Source organism: Panthera tigris, chromosome E1 (genome assembly GCF_018350195.1).
Source record: "Panthera tigris isolate Pti1 chromosome E1, P.tigris_Pti1_mat1.1, whole genome shotgun sequence".
Classification (NCBI taxonomy): Eukaryota; Metazoa; Chordata; class Mammalia; order Carnivora; family Felidae; genus Panthera; species Panthera tigris.
Window position 1 is genome coordinate 3,780,864 of NC_056673.1, and position 15,600 is coordinate 3,796,463.

At 59.1% G+C, this 15,600-nt stretch overlaps 1 protein-coding gene across 1 annotated transcript in view; it reads right to left on the reverse strand.

Moving 5' to 3' along the window:
• Positions 1–4,554: 4,554 nt before the first annotated feature.
• STX8 (syntaxin 8) overlaps positions 4,555–15,600 on the reverse strand; it is a 252,706-nt gene continuing 241,660 nt past the window's right edge. Inside the window, exon 8 of the mRNA XM_042967115.1 lies at positions 4,555–4,735. Coding sequence (XP_042823049.1) covers positions 4,668–4,735 — 68 coding nt within the window. The 3' untranslated portion in view covers positions 4,555–4,667. The remainder of the gene's footprint in view (positions 4,736–15,600) is intronic.

The following is a 15,600-nucleotide window of genomic DNA, read 5'->3' on the forward strand; positions in this document are numbered from 1 at the left end:
TGGAGCCAAAATGCTCCCAGATGGGACAATGTGTGTTTCAGTCCCCACAAAGCCGTCCCTGGGATCCATCCTTGCCACTCCCTGGGGCTCCAGGTCAGGGGGACCCCAGGAAACAGCAGGAAGAGGTGTCACGTGCCCCAGATTCAACAGCAGGACACAGCACACCTTTGAACGTCACCTTCCGATTCAGAACCTGCAAGCAGCATTCTCGCCTTTCACGTAGTTTCTTCTGCTCAAAGCCGAGAAGAGACTCACGAGGAAAGACGACAGGGTCCGTGACACCTGGAGGGGTTTTCGGGCCACCGTTTCTAAAGGCTTCACGCGGTGCAGGCGCTGGGCTGGGGCCGGTGCCACGCGGCCACCAGGAGCTGAGCTCGCTGGCTTTCTCAGAGGCTATGTTTAAACTCTTGAGTGGTTGTGCTTTCTTTATTAAATAAACAATCCGGTCATTAGGAACATGTTGTGTTGCCACTCGGCGTGTAGCCGGGCCCATCGTCACCAGGAAGCTGTCGCTTCTGCACCCAGCTGTTTTCGAGGATGGGTCTCCGCGGCCAGGCTAGTCTGGCCTCGGAAGGTGGGGAAAGGCCCCTCCTGGCTGCACGGGGAGGTGACGGAGATGCACGAACAACCAGGGCCAGACCGGGGGGGGGGGGGTGTCTCCGGGGTCCCCATCCGTTGGGGAGCCAGCTCCCTGCTGGAATGACGATGCCTGACACCGGGTACAGGGACAGGATCCAGGTCTCGGCTGGCTGGACGGGCCGAGGAGAGAGGAGCCGGCCAGTTCATAGCGGGGGGCGGGGGTGGGGTATCTGAGGACCGGAGACCTGCCAAGTCGCCGGGCAGAGAGGCGTGTGCTGCACGCGGGGGTCGGAGGCTCACCTTGGGTCATCCTAGGTCGAGGGTCCAGTTCTCAAGGGCTTTCACGACGTGGCTTTTTTTCTGTCCTTCGTAAAAAAGGCATCTGTGCCTGAAGAGTGCTGTTACTCCTTCGGGACCCCGCCACGGCCAGGCTCCGGGCCCCAGGCCAGAAGGAAGCGGCCCCACCGTCCACGCCCCACCCCCGGCCCTGCCCCGGGGCCTCATGCTGCAGCCGGGGAGGGGACGCACGGCCACCCGCCAAAGTCGGTGCAGGATGCAAGCCCAAGGTGGCCGACTGGCCCATTTGGAGACGGCCCTGATGCACAAGGAAGCCGGGCTGCCCTGTCCGGGACGTGGGGTCCGGCGCGGTTACGGGCCAGGCAAAGGCCCAACCCCTCCTGAGCGAGGATGCTTCCCAGCATCTGCCCCACTTTCAGGGACGCCAGGCCCCCCGCATTCATAAAGCCGTCCCCTCCCGGGACAGCGAGCTGGCGTGCGGGCCACTCGCTCCCGGCAGACACAGCCTAGGCTTCGGGTTTTGTTGAATAGACCTCTCTTTCCACACTCTCTTAAGACTAAATAAAGACATATGAGGACCATGCCAAGAAAAATGGGGAGCGAAAGAGCCAGTGAGACACGCGGTAGGTGGACGGGGTGAGCTCACGGCCGTATCGAACCGGACACGCCCCAGGACCGCGAGCCACTGCTGGGAAGCGGTGAATGCTTTTGGCATGAACCTGGGGGGACGTCTGACATTGTACGAGGCAATTAGAGGAAAGACGAGTCTCGGCTCACTTTCTGAAATAAGGGGGGAAAATACCCCCATTGAACTTGAGCTGGGCTAGCCTAGAAAACCCAGTAGGTAAAAGAGCGTCTTCGGTCCTCTGCGGAGAGCCCCCAGTTGCCACGTGGGGCCGAGGAAGCGGGACGGACGGGCTCCGAGGAAGCTGAGGCCTGGGAGGAAGGACCCAGCCGGAGGCGGGCCGGCGGTTCTGGAAGCAGAGGGGCAGTCAGGGGAATTCAGCGGCCCCATGCACGCACAGTTCCAGGGCGCTGCTGGGGCCCCGGCGACCCTGAAAGGAGCAGATCGTCCTGAGGCTAATTAAGACTAAGGCTTAGTTACAGTTATTAATAATAATGAAGTTTCAACAGATCCCGAGTACCGGCTATAAGCAGTACGGAATCCAGCCTTTAAGTGCTTACAATTAATAATCGCCTAAGTTAAACAATACTTGTCCTGTTATTTCAATACAGCTTACTTTCGCGGAGAAGGCTCTCGAGGGGACGGGTGCTAAGGCCCCGTCCCACCTCTCCTTATGCTTAGGGCGAGGTCTCACCGCCCACACCGCCGACTCGGTGCCGCGGGCCTGTGGGAATGCAGGCCTGACGGCTCGCAGGGGAAAGCCGGGCCTTGCCGGGACTGCGCCGGGACAAGCCACCTTTATGTTAAGCCACTTGACTCCAGGGTGGGTCCCCAGGCCACAGGTGCCCAAAAGCGGCTCAGCGCAGCCAGGTGCCCTTTGCTTCAGAGGGGTGGGTGTCTCCCGCGAGAAGCCCAGCCCTGAGGACGCGGAGGAGGGGGGGATCCTTCCTGCCCTGCCCGGCACCACCCTGCCCTGCACCACACTGCACCCCCCTCCCCCCACCCCGCCCCCGGCGCTGCCCGAGGCTCACATGGCAGGCCGGCTTTCTACCCCCTCCCCTGCCTGCGGGTCCAGAGAAGTGAAGTCACTTGTCCAGGTCACCCAGCTAGCAGCGCCGGGGCCGGGCCCGGAGCCCGCTCAGTCAAAAGAACAGAAGCGGCTGTATGCAGACATCGGCTCAGTGTTCGGCTTGAAAAGGCCTTTCCGTGTGACTGAGCCAGGACGCCGTGGCTCGGGTTCAAAGACGCCCCACAAGTTGCCGGGGCTCCGTGCTGAGCAAGTCAAGAGGAGGTGAGAAAGTCAAACAGACCTTCAATGCCGCCTCCCGGGAGCCCCGAAGCGGTGGGCGGGGGGGGGGTTCCAAGGAGACGCTGTTTATACGGACTCGGGGTTTCGCACGACAAGACCGGACGACGTGGCTTTGCGGATTCTTGATCTTCCTTTAGGTGATCCAGGAGCAACCACCCGCCTCCCCACCCCGCCCCCCGCAACGAGGGAAAAGCAGTCTAGGGCGCCTGGCCGGCCGCAAGCCCTTGGCCCCCCGTCCGGCACGGCCCTTGTCCTTCGGGAGCACGCCCGCCTCGAACGGAGCCTGCCTCTGCCTCCTCTCCCCTGCCTCCCGGCCCAGGTGCCCGACGGCACGGTCCCCGCTCACGCCCCCTCCCCGCCCTCTCACCCCGAGGCCTAGCCGAGCTCTGACGGGGTGGCCGGCCCCGAGGTCAGCGGGGGGCAGGGTCCAAGTGGACGGGACGGCTGCCCCACGTCTGGGACGGACCCGGGCCCTTCGGGTTTGGCCGGTGGAGGGCCCGGTGCCGGCCCCTCTGATGGCTGTCACGGGGCAGAGTCGGGCGGTGAAGCCAGGCGGGCCCAGGGCCGCACCACCTCGCGGGACACAGGCGGGCATGTGACGACCGTGTGCGCACCCCACGTGGCGGGAGCCTGAAGGGACCCCGCGCCCCCAGGGAGGAGCCACCAGGAAGAGGCCCCGCCCCCTGCCGCGATTTCCCGCTCCCCGAGCACCGTCGTCACCAAGCTCTCTGAGGACGAGGTGTCCAGACCTCGGGTCCGCCCGGCACGGTGCGGTCGTGGGTCCCGAGCCCGTCCCTCTCGAGGGCAGTCGCCTGCAGTATGTGGGAGATCCACGGGAGACCCCGGGGTCCCCTCCCACTGACCCACTCTCTCCTCCTTCTCAGTGAAACCCTGTGCCTTTGGAAACCGCCCCATCAGCAACCCTAATCCTTTCCCCCTTTGCCATGGAAAGAAAAGCCAGGCCAGCCGGCCGTCCTGCTTTCTATACACACCCGACCGAGGGCGCCTTTGAACCTGGAACTCACTGACGCTCCCACGGGAGATGTCCTCTGAGGGCCGACCCTGCCCGTCTGTCCTTATTCACACATGCACTCGTGCACACACACACACACACACACGCACACGGTGGTCAGAGCCTGTTCGGGCACCACATAAAGGCACTGCCCTACTGACGTCGTAACCACACCTTTCGCTGAGCCCTAACCGGTGCTTTCCAGCCTGACCACGTCCCGCGGCACCCACTTTACTCAACGTTACGTATCATCAGGCTTCAGCCTTGGAAAATGGGTTTATGGTCGCAGAGGGAAAGGGATGTGCTCCTGGCTCCTGGCTCTACTCCCCAAGTAGAGTCCGGCAATGTTTCTGAGTGACAGCAGCAAGCCTGGGAGTGGGGACTGGGGCAGGGTGGCGGGGTGACAGGTGCACAGACACATGCCTGTGTGCCCCCCCCCCCCCGCCCACCTGCACACACAGGGACTCACTGTTTCCTCCGTGGGCACATGACTTCCCCAGGGAGACAGACATTCGTGGCCTCAAACTGCCTGTTCTGTTGGTGGCCCCAGGATACCCAGCACACCGCGGGGTGGCCGGAAACCACCTGGCAGCCACAGGGCGCAACCCCCGGCGGGACCTCGGGCCAGCGCCCCATGTCGAAACCGAATAGGGCCACGCCGGGCCCGTGGCTCCAGGCAGCCCTCCAGAGCCGTCACACTCTTGGCTTTACTGAAGCAACGCACAGCGGACGTTCAGAGCGTCGGGGGGGAATTTATTGAGAGCAGCTTTTTTGCGTACCAACGGGGTGCCGAGCTTTTGTCCGTCGCTGGCGGGTGTCACAGCTGGGGGGGCCCTTCACTGCCGCTAGTTGGTGGGCCAGACCGCCACGACCACAATGGCCACGAGCAGCAGTAAAATCACCATGACCATTCCTGGAAAACAGAAGCACGAGAGACCCCTTTAGCGATCTGTCCCAGAAGGGCGTCACACAGCTGGTTAACTACCTTCCCAGGGGACGGCGGATGTGACACGTCTGTGCCCCACCCCGCCCCGGCCTTCAGTGTGTGTGTGTGTGTGTGTGTGTGTGTGTGTGTGTGCGCGTGGGGGGCGGGGGTGGTCAGCTGCCCCGGGGACGCTGGAGACTGTCCGCCTCGCTACCTCGAGAGCTGTGCCAGCAAAGTGCCAGCCAGACTGGGGGCTCTGGGTGGGGCCTCGGGCGAGGAGGGGAGCGCGCGCCCAGCCCCTGGCTTCTCCGTGGGCAGCGTGGCTCCGTTTTCGGTTTGCGCTGGGGAAGCATCGATAACGCAGAGGGCTCTGGGGTTCGCACGGCAGTATTCAGCCCCGGATCCACTTTCTCCACTGTGTCCACGTGGCTTGGCCTTTTCTTCTGGAGCCCGAGACGCTCATGTCAGTCATCTGTCAGAACAGCCAATGGACGGACCACTGCAAAGTCAGGGCTCCAAAAACGTCCACTTGCCGGAGGCCCCTGGGGCTACCGAGGCCCCGAGAGGGAAGCGAGGAGATAAAGCGCGGGGACGCGTCTGGGAAGTAACGGGGGGGTGGGGTCAAGCGCACGGGGTCACATGGTGGTTTGGCCACCAGGACTGCCCACCTCAGACTGAGAAGCTGTTTCCAGAGAGGTCAGTCCCAGGAGTCCACTCCCTGTGCTCTTATGGGAAGTCACTAACACCCTGCTGGTGTTATTAACTAGCTGCCGGCTGGCCACGTGGGGCTATTTAAATTGCAACTGATTAAAATTAAATAGGGGTGGGGCGCCTGGGTGGCTCAGTCGGTTAGGCGTCCGACTTCGGCTCAGGTCACGATCTCGCGGTCCGTGAGTTCGAGCCCCGCGTCGGGCTCTGTGCTGACAGCTCGGAGCCTGGAGCCCGTTTCCGATTCTGTGTCTCCCTCTCTCTCTGCCCCTCCCCTGTTCATGCTCTGTCTCTGTCTCAAAAACACACGTTAAACTTAAATAGGGGCGCCTGGGTGGCTCAGTCAGTTGAGTGTCGTACTCTTGATCTCGGCTCAGGTCACGATCCCAGGGTGGTGGGGTTGAGCCCCCCTTCGGGCTCTGTGCAGAACATGGAGCCTGCTTGGGATTCTCTCCCTCCCTCTCTCTCTCTCTCTCTCTCTCCGCCCCACCCCCGCTCTTGCACGTACTCTCTCTCTCAAATAAAAAAAATAAATAAAAATTCAAAGGATAAATAAAATTAAAGAACTCAGTTTCTCATTTCCACTCACCATATGTCAAGTGCTCAAGAGCCACCTGTGGCCAGTGGCCACCGTGCTGGACAGAGACAACAGAGACTTCCTTCATCCCAGGAAGTCCTCCTGGGCAGAACTGACGTAAGGTCTCGAGCTGTGATGACTTCCCCTGCTGCTCACACCCCAGCTTCTCTGATGGCACTTGGGGCAGAGGCTCCACGCATATTTGTTGAACAAACACACGAACCGTTACGAGGCGTGTCCTCAACACTCACCCGACAGGCTCGGGCGGTTTCTGACGTGGGAGCCCCGCTCTCCCTTCTTCTTGAGCCGGTTTTGTTAAGTTATATTTTCCTGGGGAACTGCCCATTTTTGTCTGAGTGCTCGAAAGTACTGGCATAAAACCGTTCGTGACGTTCTCTTATAATTTCAACACGATGCTCTATCCGCGTCCTTCTTTTCGTCTCTGACACCACGTAGTTGAGCATTCTTTTTCCTGATTAGCCTCAAGATGCCTCGTTGTTCAACTTTCCCAAGAATTAGTTTTTTTTTAAGCTTATTTATTTATTTTGAGGAAGACGGAGACAGCGTGAGTGGGGGAGGGGCAGAGAGAAAGGATCCCAAGCAGGCTCCACGCTGTCAGCACAGAGCCCAACACCGGGCTCGAACCCATGACCTGTGAGATCATGACCTGAGCCGAAACCGAGACTTGGACGCTTAACCGGCTGAGCCACCCGGGCGCACCACCCCCCTCCTGAGGATAAGTCCTGACTGTGCTGACCACCTATCATTTACTTTGTGTTTTACTGAATTTCTGCATCTATTTTCATTAATCCTTCTGTTCCTAGACTTCCTTTGGCTTCACCCTGATGTTTTTTCTCTAACCTCTTGAACAGAAAGTCAACTCATTCATTTGCCATCTTTCTTCTAAGTACGGGCCCCTGTAAGCCTACAACTTCTCATATGAAAAAGCTGCACTGTTCTTCGTTTCTAAACTCCACGTCTTTCAAAATTTTAGGCAACTTCTTTGGCCCAACACTTAACTCAGAAGCATGTTTTAAAATTCCCGGTTGTAACAAAACATGCATATCGGATATACGTTAAAAATTTTGAGATCATAATAACACACTCTGTTTTGATGTGGAAATGCCTGTGAGTTCCACTGGTGACAAAGCCACTGTGGTTACCTGCCTACGATCTTAACTGAGGAAAAGGCTGCACTCCGTTAGAGGTTAGTAGAAGAATGCAATTTGCTTTCCCACCCAAGTTCACAGACGCCCTCAATCCTCTCCACAGACCTCCAGGGTCCAATGCAGTCCAAGTAGTATGTATTTTCAATTCAACCCATGTAAGGCAGAACACGCCCATCGTTTTAAACATTAAGAAGGAAGGGACTTAAAGACACGTGGCCAGCCTCCTTATCATCTCCCTGTGAGAGCGGGCGATTTTTTCCCAAGACACCCTCTTTCTCTGATGATCTGATCTTCTGAGAGACCTACCCCCTGGTGGGGACCTAAGAGTTCTCCCCCTGATTTCATATGGACATAGACCCAAGTCTCTACATCAAGGGTCGGCAAACTGTGGACCTTTGCACCAAACCTGGCTGGCGGTCTGTTTTCGTACAGCCCCTGAGCCAAGAAATGGTTTTTCTATTTTTTAAGGGTTGTCAAAAAAGACAAAGAAGTAGATGTGACACGCGGCCGGTGGTCTGCAAAGCCTAAACTATTTCCTGTCTGGCTTTTCACAGAACCGAGTCGATCCCTGCTCTGCATCACTGCGGCCGATAACGACCTAGCCGTGGCCTCGGTTCATCCATTCAGGCCCTGGTTTCCAGTTCTCCCTCCACTTCCTTCATCTGGGGATTTCCTCTCTCCCTTGTAAATTCCGCTGTGGGTTAGCATTTTAGGGGAGAGGCTGTAATATTTTATCTTGCCTTTCGAGATGCTTGTAGGAAGGTGTGCGTGTGTGTGTGTGCGCACGTGTGTGTCAACGTTATCTCGGTCCATCTTCTTGCCAGAACCAAGAGAACAAGTCTCCTTTCTGTGCATTTCTGCCTCCAGAAACATCTTCAGGTTGACCAAAAGTTCCACCTGGGCAGGAATCCCACTAGTTCCTGGCGGGGCGGAGACGTCGTCCTCCGACGTCTAGGGAACAATCCTCAACTGGAGGGCGCAGAAGGCCTGAGGAGCGTCGGGGGCGGCTGCTAGGGCTCCAGAGCCCAGGCGTCCCCCGAAGACAAGGGGGGAGGCCCGGGTGTTGAGGAAAGGCGGGAGACGAGGCGTGCTGTCTCAGGCAGCTGTTGCCGACGCTCGGGCAGGGTCGGAGCCGGGAGGGCACTCGAGGCTGCGAGGCTCGCCGTGTGGCGGGGGTTCTGGACTGAGGGAGAGAGGCCGACACAAGTGACCCTGCGTCTTCACGTCAGGGTGGTGATGAGAATAGCAGAACGAGAGAGGAGAGCGAGACATGGAGAACCGTGACCGGCTGGGAAGTAGGCACCATACGCCCGGGGTCAGCCTGCACACACACAAAGCTCACGATCCACGGGAAGAGGCCCCAGGCACCGGCGGTTACTGCCACTGGCCCCTGAGTGTCCGAGGCAGGGACTGAGCCCGGCTAGCTGGCCGCCGTCTCCCCAGGACCGAGCACAGAGCCTCACCCACGGAACAGGCACCGCACGTCCTTTTTTATAGAAGTGGATAAATGAATATTGACTCATTGGAAGGGACAAGAGGAACCGGTAAGAAAGACAAAGGAGGAACAGCGGACGGAGAGAAAGAGAGAGAGAAGCTGAGAACATGTGTCAAGGAAGCCAAAGAAAGAGAAGATTCACAAAGTGGTCAGCCCCCGTCAACAAATGCCACACAGACGCCAGGGGGGCAGACAGAAGCTCCTGGGCTGACGCCTTTAATGGGACCGCTTAGCGGACAGGTGGCTGCGCCTCTCAGAACTGCTATCACACAGCAATTCCTTGGGGCGCCCGGGTGGCTCAGTCGGCTGAGCGTCCGACTTCGGCTCAGGGCACGATCTCGCCGTCCGTGGGTTCGAGCCCCGCGTCGGGCTCTGTGCTGGCAGCTCGGAGCCTGGAGCCTGCTTCGGATTCTGTGTCTCCCTCTCTCTCTCTGACCCTCCCCCGCTAGTGCTCTCTGTCTCTCAAAGATAAATAGACATTAATTTTTTTTTAAAAAAATACAGCAATTCCTCTTCCAGCTGCTAATTTTTCTATCACAGAAACTGTGAGTCTTACGAACGCGCCACAGCAGAGGTGACCCAGGGCACCTGGTGCCGTGAAAACCGAAGATGCCCTTGAGCTCCTGGTGCCACAGACAGTGGTCACCTGATGCCATGTGGTCAGGCGGGTCCCCGCGCAACGATGCAAAGGCGACTTTAAGAGCAATGAAAACTAGGTCTTTTACATTTTAAGGCGTCTCGGGGCAAACAGGGGCCCTCTGGCTAGGACATTTTCAACAGGTTTCAGTGAGCTGGTATGGGCGGAGGGTCAACTGACGAAGTCACTTCAAGACGGCAAGTGACGATGACCAGCAAAGGCCAGCTGCAGCCTTTTGGATTCTTTGGGCCAAAGAGCAGGTGTTTACATATCTTGCCACCCGGTGATCCTTTCTCTTTAAGAGTCTGGCCTTCTTGGAACGTGGCCACGGCTCTGACACCTTTCTTGAAGGGAGTGTCTCTCCTCTAAAGGATGTTTCGGGAAGAGTCACCAAGGCTCGCTCTAAAGCCAGGGGGCGCTGAGCGGTGCCGTGCGTGGAATATTTCCCGTGCTCGGGGTTCCGTGTGATCTCCTTGCTTACTTGCTTCTTAGCCCGAGAGAAATCCCATCTCCTCCACCTCATCCACGGACGAGGGGAAGCTCTTACCGAAGGCCCTGCCCTTCCAGGGGTGGAACTCACCCCTGTCCCACCTCTTCCCCTTTCTCTGCACCAGGGGGGCCCGTGCAGGGGGGGATCCTGGTTCCCGACACGATGTGGGGTTTACCAGGGACAGGGGCCCAGACTCCTCTGGGCTGAGAATCTGGGATACAGAGCTTCCACTCATTTCTGCCCCCTCTTCTCTTTTTCCTTCCTCCTTCCCTCCTTCCGACCGTCCTATGGTGGCAACTTTGAAACAGGCGCAGAAGTAGATGGGCGAGTAATGATGCCCCGTGATGCGCGAGGCTCGATTCACGACCAGTCTGGCTTCGCCTATACCCTCCCCCGTGCCCTGTCCGGGTGTATTCTTTTGAAGTGAACCCCCAGACAGACATACTTCATCTCCCGAGACTTCAGTGAGAACCCCTCCAAGATAAGCCATCGCTAAAAAAAAAAAAAAAGTCCCCACCGTGCGTGAGCCCCGACGATTTGCTTTTTCTTGAAGACAGAGACGGGAAAGTGGCCCCAGCCCGGAGGTCACAGGAGACCACGGGCCGGAGGGTCACGGGAAGACTGTGACTCGTAGTTGGTCACGTGGGACAGAAAGAACTCCTTTCTTTTGCCTCCGAGTGGTGTTGAAACCTCAGGGGTCTGCTCGTCCATCCCCCAGCTAAGGAAATGTTTGACATTTCAGAACGAGGCAAGACAGTTGAACTTCTGGGAACCTGCCAACTTCTCAAACAATGAACGCTCTTTGCCCCCGGCCCCAGCACGAGAACACCTGGCGAGGCCCCTGGATCGGGATCGCTTCCCCCACTGAGCCTCGCTCGGCTCCGGGCCCTGCTGCTGCGGGCACCTGGCGACGCGGGGTCTCCCTCCCGACACCCAGTGTCCCCTGCGGGGGAGGGGGGTGCAGGCAGGGGGGCATGCCAGAGTTACGGGAGTGGGAAAAAAACGTCCACTTCCTTTGGTCAGTTCACCAGATGAGGATTCCTTCACCACTCGCAATATTTACAGCCATTAAACAAAGATGTAAGAAAACAAACTCCTTTTCAGACGGGGAAGGCACCTGAAACACAGTCTCTCCGGGACAGCGCTGCGTTTTCTAAAGTCTGTTCATCCGGATTCACGGTCCCTATTTTTCCCCAGTGAGACGCTGGAAACCTGCGAATTAACGGGGCCTGTGCTGCCGATGTGTCTGCCGTAGTCGGGCATAGGTAACGGCTCTTTGTGCTTATGGAGGAGGAAGGGGAGGAGGGGAAGAAGGGAGAGGGAGAGGAGGAGGAGGAAGGAGGAGAGGAGGAGGAGGAGGAAGGGGAGGAGGATTACAAAGTCTGGCCTTCCTTGAGAGAGGGAGAGCAGATCTCAGCACAGGCGCTTTGGGGCACTTTCCGGACACTTCCGCCCTCAGCTGTAGGGGTGCGGAGCGAAGCGCGGCGGGAGAGGAGAGGGTGCAGGGGTGATGGGGCAGGAGGTGGAGGGTTTGGAGGGCAATTTTATCTAAAGTCTTTTCATCCGGTTCTGCTTATCCCAGGAAAGCTGTACTGGCTGCTCTGTGATCGTCGGTTGCTTTGGACCAAAATACATATGCTCGTGCCCGACCTGTTCGAGTCGGCGCCCGCGAGCACCTCTCGTGCCGCTGATAACTCTGAGGGTCCACGGCAGGCATTTATGAAACCGGCCTATAGTCGGCAGGGGGGCTTTTTCCCCAGTTGTGCCTGTGAACAGGTGACATTTGCTCACGCATTACGCACTTGGCTCTCGCGGATCAAACAGCTCTCTCGCGGCGGAGGCCCGAGCTGAGGTGAGCAAGAAGAAGGAGAGAAGGCAAAACTGGAATATTTGTTTTCCAAAGTTCATGTAAATGTCCCCTGTAATCCCATTACTGGGCAAATAAGCGAAGGCAAGAGTAGACGGCCGGCGGAGAAGGGGAACATATTTACATTCTGATGGATTCTCAGGCTGCAGGGCCGGAGAACCGCGGTTACCCGCGGGTTCCCGGCCGGAGCTGGGGGGGGCTCTGCTGGGCAGCGGGGGGCGGGCCCCGGAGCCCTGCTCCCACCAGCCTGGAGCTCAGCGGCTGGGGACAGGGGCACCCACGGCCTCCCCGGGCCCCCGTGGCATCGGCTTCACGCCACCCCTCTGTGCCACCGTCTCCCGCCGACAGCGCTGTCTTCATCCAGAACTGAACGGGAGTCTTCTCTGACCTTCTGAGTTTGGTTCTGTTCTGACCTGGCACGCGACCCATCCTCAGGCTTTCTTTTTCCCTGCTCAGGGGTGAGCGCTCCTGGGCAGCCCTGGTGGGTTCCCTCGGCTCACCAGACCTCACGCCCTCTCACCGGTCTGCTCGGACCCTCCGCCCTCCGTCACCCTACGCGGGGCCACCGCCTGGGCCGCTGGGCTGGGACTGCGCTCCCTCCAGGCCGCCTGCTGGCTTCCCTGGAGTCAGAGGCGCTCCTCCCTCCTCCGGCCAGGTTCGTGCCTTAAATGACCGTCCTCTGCCCCTGCGGGCCCCTATCGCTTACAAACGTTCCGTTCCTCAGGCCAGGGGGGCTCCAGCAGCAGGGAGCGTGCAGTCGGGCGTGGTGGCCCGGGCGCTGGGTTTGGGGGTCAGGGAGACCCGACCTCCGAGCTGCCGGTGGTATATAGGAGGCACTGGCGAAGTTCCTTCCGTCTGAGGCCGGTCCCGCCATCAGTAAAAGCCCCCAGACTCCGACTTCGTAGTTGTGCCGTGTGGATTCAGTACGATGAGGTGCCCGAGGCTCCCGGGGCAAATCCGGGGCCCCGTGAACGGCAGCTACGATGACACGGATTAGCCCCGCGTGCACGGCCCGCTGCTAAGAAGGCGCCCGTGTGCGGCACATGCCGCATGATGTCCCGCGAGGGAGCCGGGCTCACGGCCTGACGACGGAACTAAGATGTCACTCGTCCCAGAAGTGAAGGAAGAGGGGCGAACCCGGGAACAGCCGGGTGGCACCCAGTTCAGAAACGGAGCCCGGTTCCAGCCGCAGCCCAGCCGGGATGACGGGCGTCCAGCGAAGGTTGGAAGTTCGGGGAGGAATATGTCTGGCAGCACCCGTCTGGGTCACTGGCCACAGGAGGGGCCGCTGGGCCGGGCGGGCGCTGGCTGCCGTCGGAAGCCAAGTGGACGCCGGGTGAGAGGGGCCGGTGGCCCAGGATGTGGGCCCCGCGAGGAAGGCAAGGTCAGAGCAGGGCCAGCGCGGAGGATGGGCTCGCGGGCGGGGGGAGAAGCGTGAAGCAAACCCAAGGGGAGTCTAGAAGGCCTGCGGAAAGCCTGGTGGGGGCTCTGAAGTTGTGCCCAGCCCTGGAGCACGGTCAGCCCCGCGGGAGGGTGCCAGCCAGTCGGGCATAATCACGGGACCGTCGATGCAAGTTAACAGAAGCATAAAGAGAACAGAAGTAAAAAAAAAAAAAAAAAAAAAAAAAGTCAGGGGCACCTGGGTGGCTCAGTCACTTGAACGTCCGACTTCGGCTCAGGTCATGATCTCACGGCTCGTGAGTTCGAGCCCCGCATCGGGCTCTGTGCTGACAGCTCGGAGCCTGCTTTGGAACCTCTGAGTCCCTCTCTCTCTGGCCCTCTGAGGCTCACAGGCACTTCTACACTTTCTGTCTCTCAAAAATAAATTAACAGTAAAAAAAAAAAAAGAAAAAAGTCAGAGCTGCCGTGATGCTATTGGATGTATGTGTGCTCAGAATGTTCTCTGCTCAAATCCCCAAAAGTTGGCGGGGCCGGGGAGGGGGGGAGGCTGGCAAAGCAATGATTTCCCCCAATTTGCACAGAGGAAAACGGGGCTCAGAGGCTGGCCCCACGCTGCCCTTCGGAGAGCCCTAGGAAGGGAACAAGTCAACAGCAGAGCTGGTTCTGGGCCCTCAGGCCGCGTTTCCTGGGAGGGAGCGGGCTCAGGAGGGGGCAGCGACCACTGAGGGCCGGCCGGGTGACGGTGGGAGCCGTGGTCTGTGACACTGAGAGACCCCCTCAGAGACACACATGACAAGGCAAAGAACTTCCCAGTTGGCTTGGTTCTGACCGAACACAGAGAAAACTGAGATTAAACAGACTTTACTGCTTCGGCCTTAGGTCGTGCTGAGTGCGTCTGTCTCCGCCTTTGGACAGGACCACAGCCCGGGGACAAGCGTGGGCCTGGCCCCTTGCCAGCCTGCCTGAGCGAGACGGCCACAGCGCGGGAAGCCAGCGTCCTTGGGGCCACGGCGGAGGGACAGCACACATGGCCCACCCAACCCTGGCTCGTCTGGGAAGGAACAAGCTTCCTGAGGGGTAAGGGCTGTGCTCTTCTGCAGAGTGGCCGTGCCCACGCTGGGTTTGTGCCGGGGTGACACGGGGAGAGGAGAGGGGCCTCTCCCTCACGCACCGTCCTCTGAAGGCCCAGGCCCCATCTGGGGACAATCGGCCCCCCGTCCCTGGGCTGGCACGACAGCCCAGGGCAGACAGGAGGCAACACTGCGTCACAGAGACGCTGGAAAAAAGTCAACTCTGGAGAGAAGGCGGCGCCTGTGGGGAAGGAGGTCTGCGTGGGGAGACATCTGGGGGCCAGAGAGAGAGAGCGCAGGAAGCAGGAATCGGGGAAGGTGGCCTGACCCGAGGGTGGGGGATGGGACGAGAGGAGGGGCTTGCCCAGAAACAGGAAATTAAAAGGAATTAAGACTGCAGGAGCCGGGCGAGGAGCCGGATGTGGGCCCGGAGAAAGGCACGTTCCAGGGCTCTGGGCTCCGGGGACAAGGGCCTGCCTCGCTGGGCGTCGAGTGGCTCTGTCGCGGCCACGGGGCCCCGACGAGGCCCACACTTGACACTGGGTCAGTGGCGACGGGACGTGAGAGCCCACGTCACCGGCCAGGCCAAACCCGGTCGCAGCCCAGAAGGGTCAGAGTGAACCACACCAGAATCTAGGCGGGCGCGAACATTCGCGTTTGGCTCTTCGGGGCCTCCTGGCCTCCCCAGAGAGGCAGGGAATCCGCGCGTCCCTGCCTCTGCAAAACACTACAAAAATGCTCTGCGGATGATCCCGATCCTTAGAGGGAGGATGTAAGAACTCGGCCATCGCTGTTGTTTCCTGCGCAGAAGGTGCTGACTAGTTTCTGGGCCCCGTCTGTGTTCCTCGCGTGTTACTCACTTCCCTTCCCCGAAGTAGGCCCGTCCCGGCAACGCCACGGAATCCCACAGCGCGACTGCGCGGTGAACGGCCGATCCTTTCGTATCAGCAACGAAAAGCAGCTTAGGGTGACGCTTCAGCTCAATCATTTAATGCCCGTTCTCTGGCGCATCGATTTTGGCGAAGAAATATCCCCTCGCTGAGCCGGGCGCAACCCCGGGGAATGGGAATCTGTCTGGAATCTGGCAGAGATTCAAGTGTCTTTGAAAGGACCGTCAGGAACTCTGTTGTGGATCTCTTGTTTTGACAATTCCCTCCTGACTAACTGTCAAAAGATTTCTGGATGGCTCCAGTCAGGCTACGGATTCACCATCACACATCCCTTTCCGTTGTGGCGTTTGGACCGGGGCACGTCACCTGGCACCAGTTAGGGACCCCGCGCAGGGTGACAGGACGGAGCCTCTGCCAAAGCCCGGAGTCGGGTACAGAAAGGCAGGGCAGGGGGATCGAGAGGATACTTTTTTGATACATCAGATGCTCATCCTTCTGATTTTCAATTTTCTTTCTTTCTTTCTTTCTTTTTTATTTAAAAAAAAATTT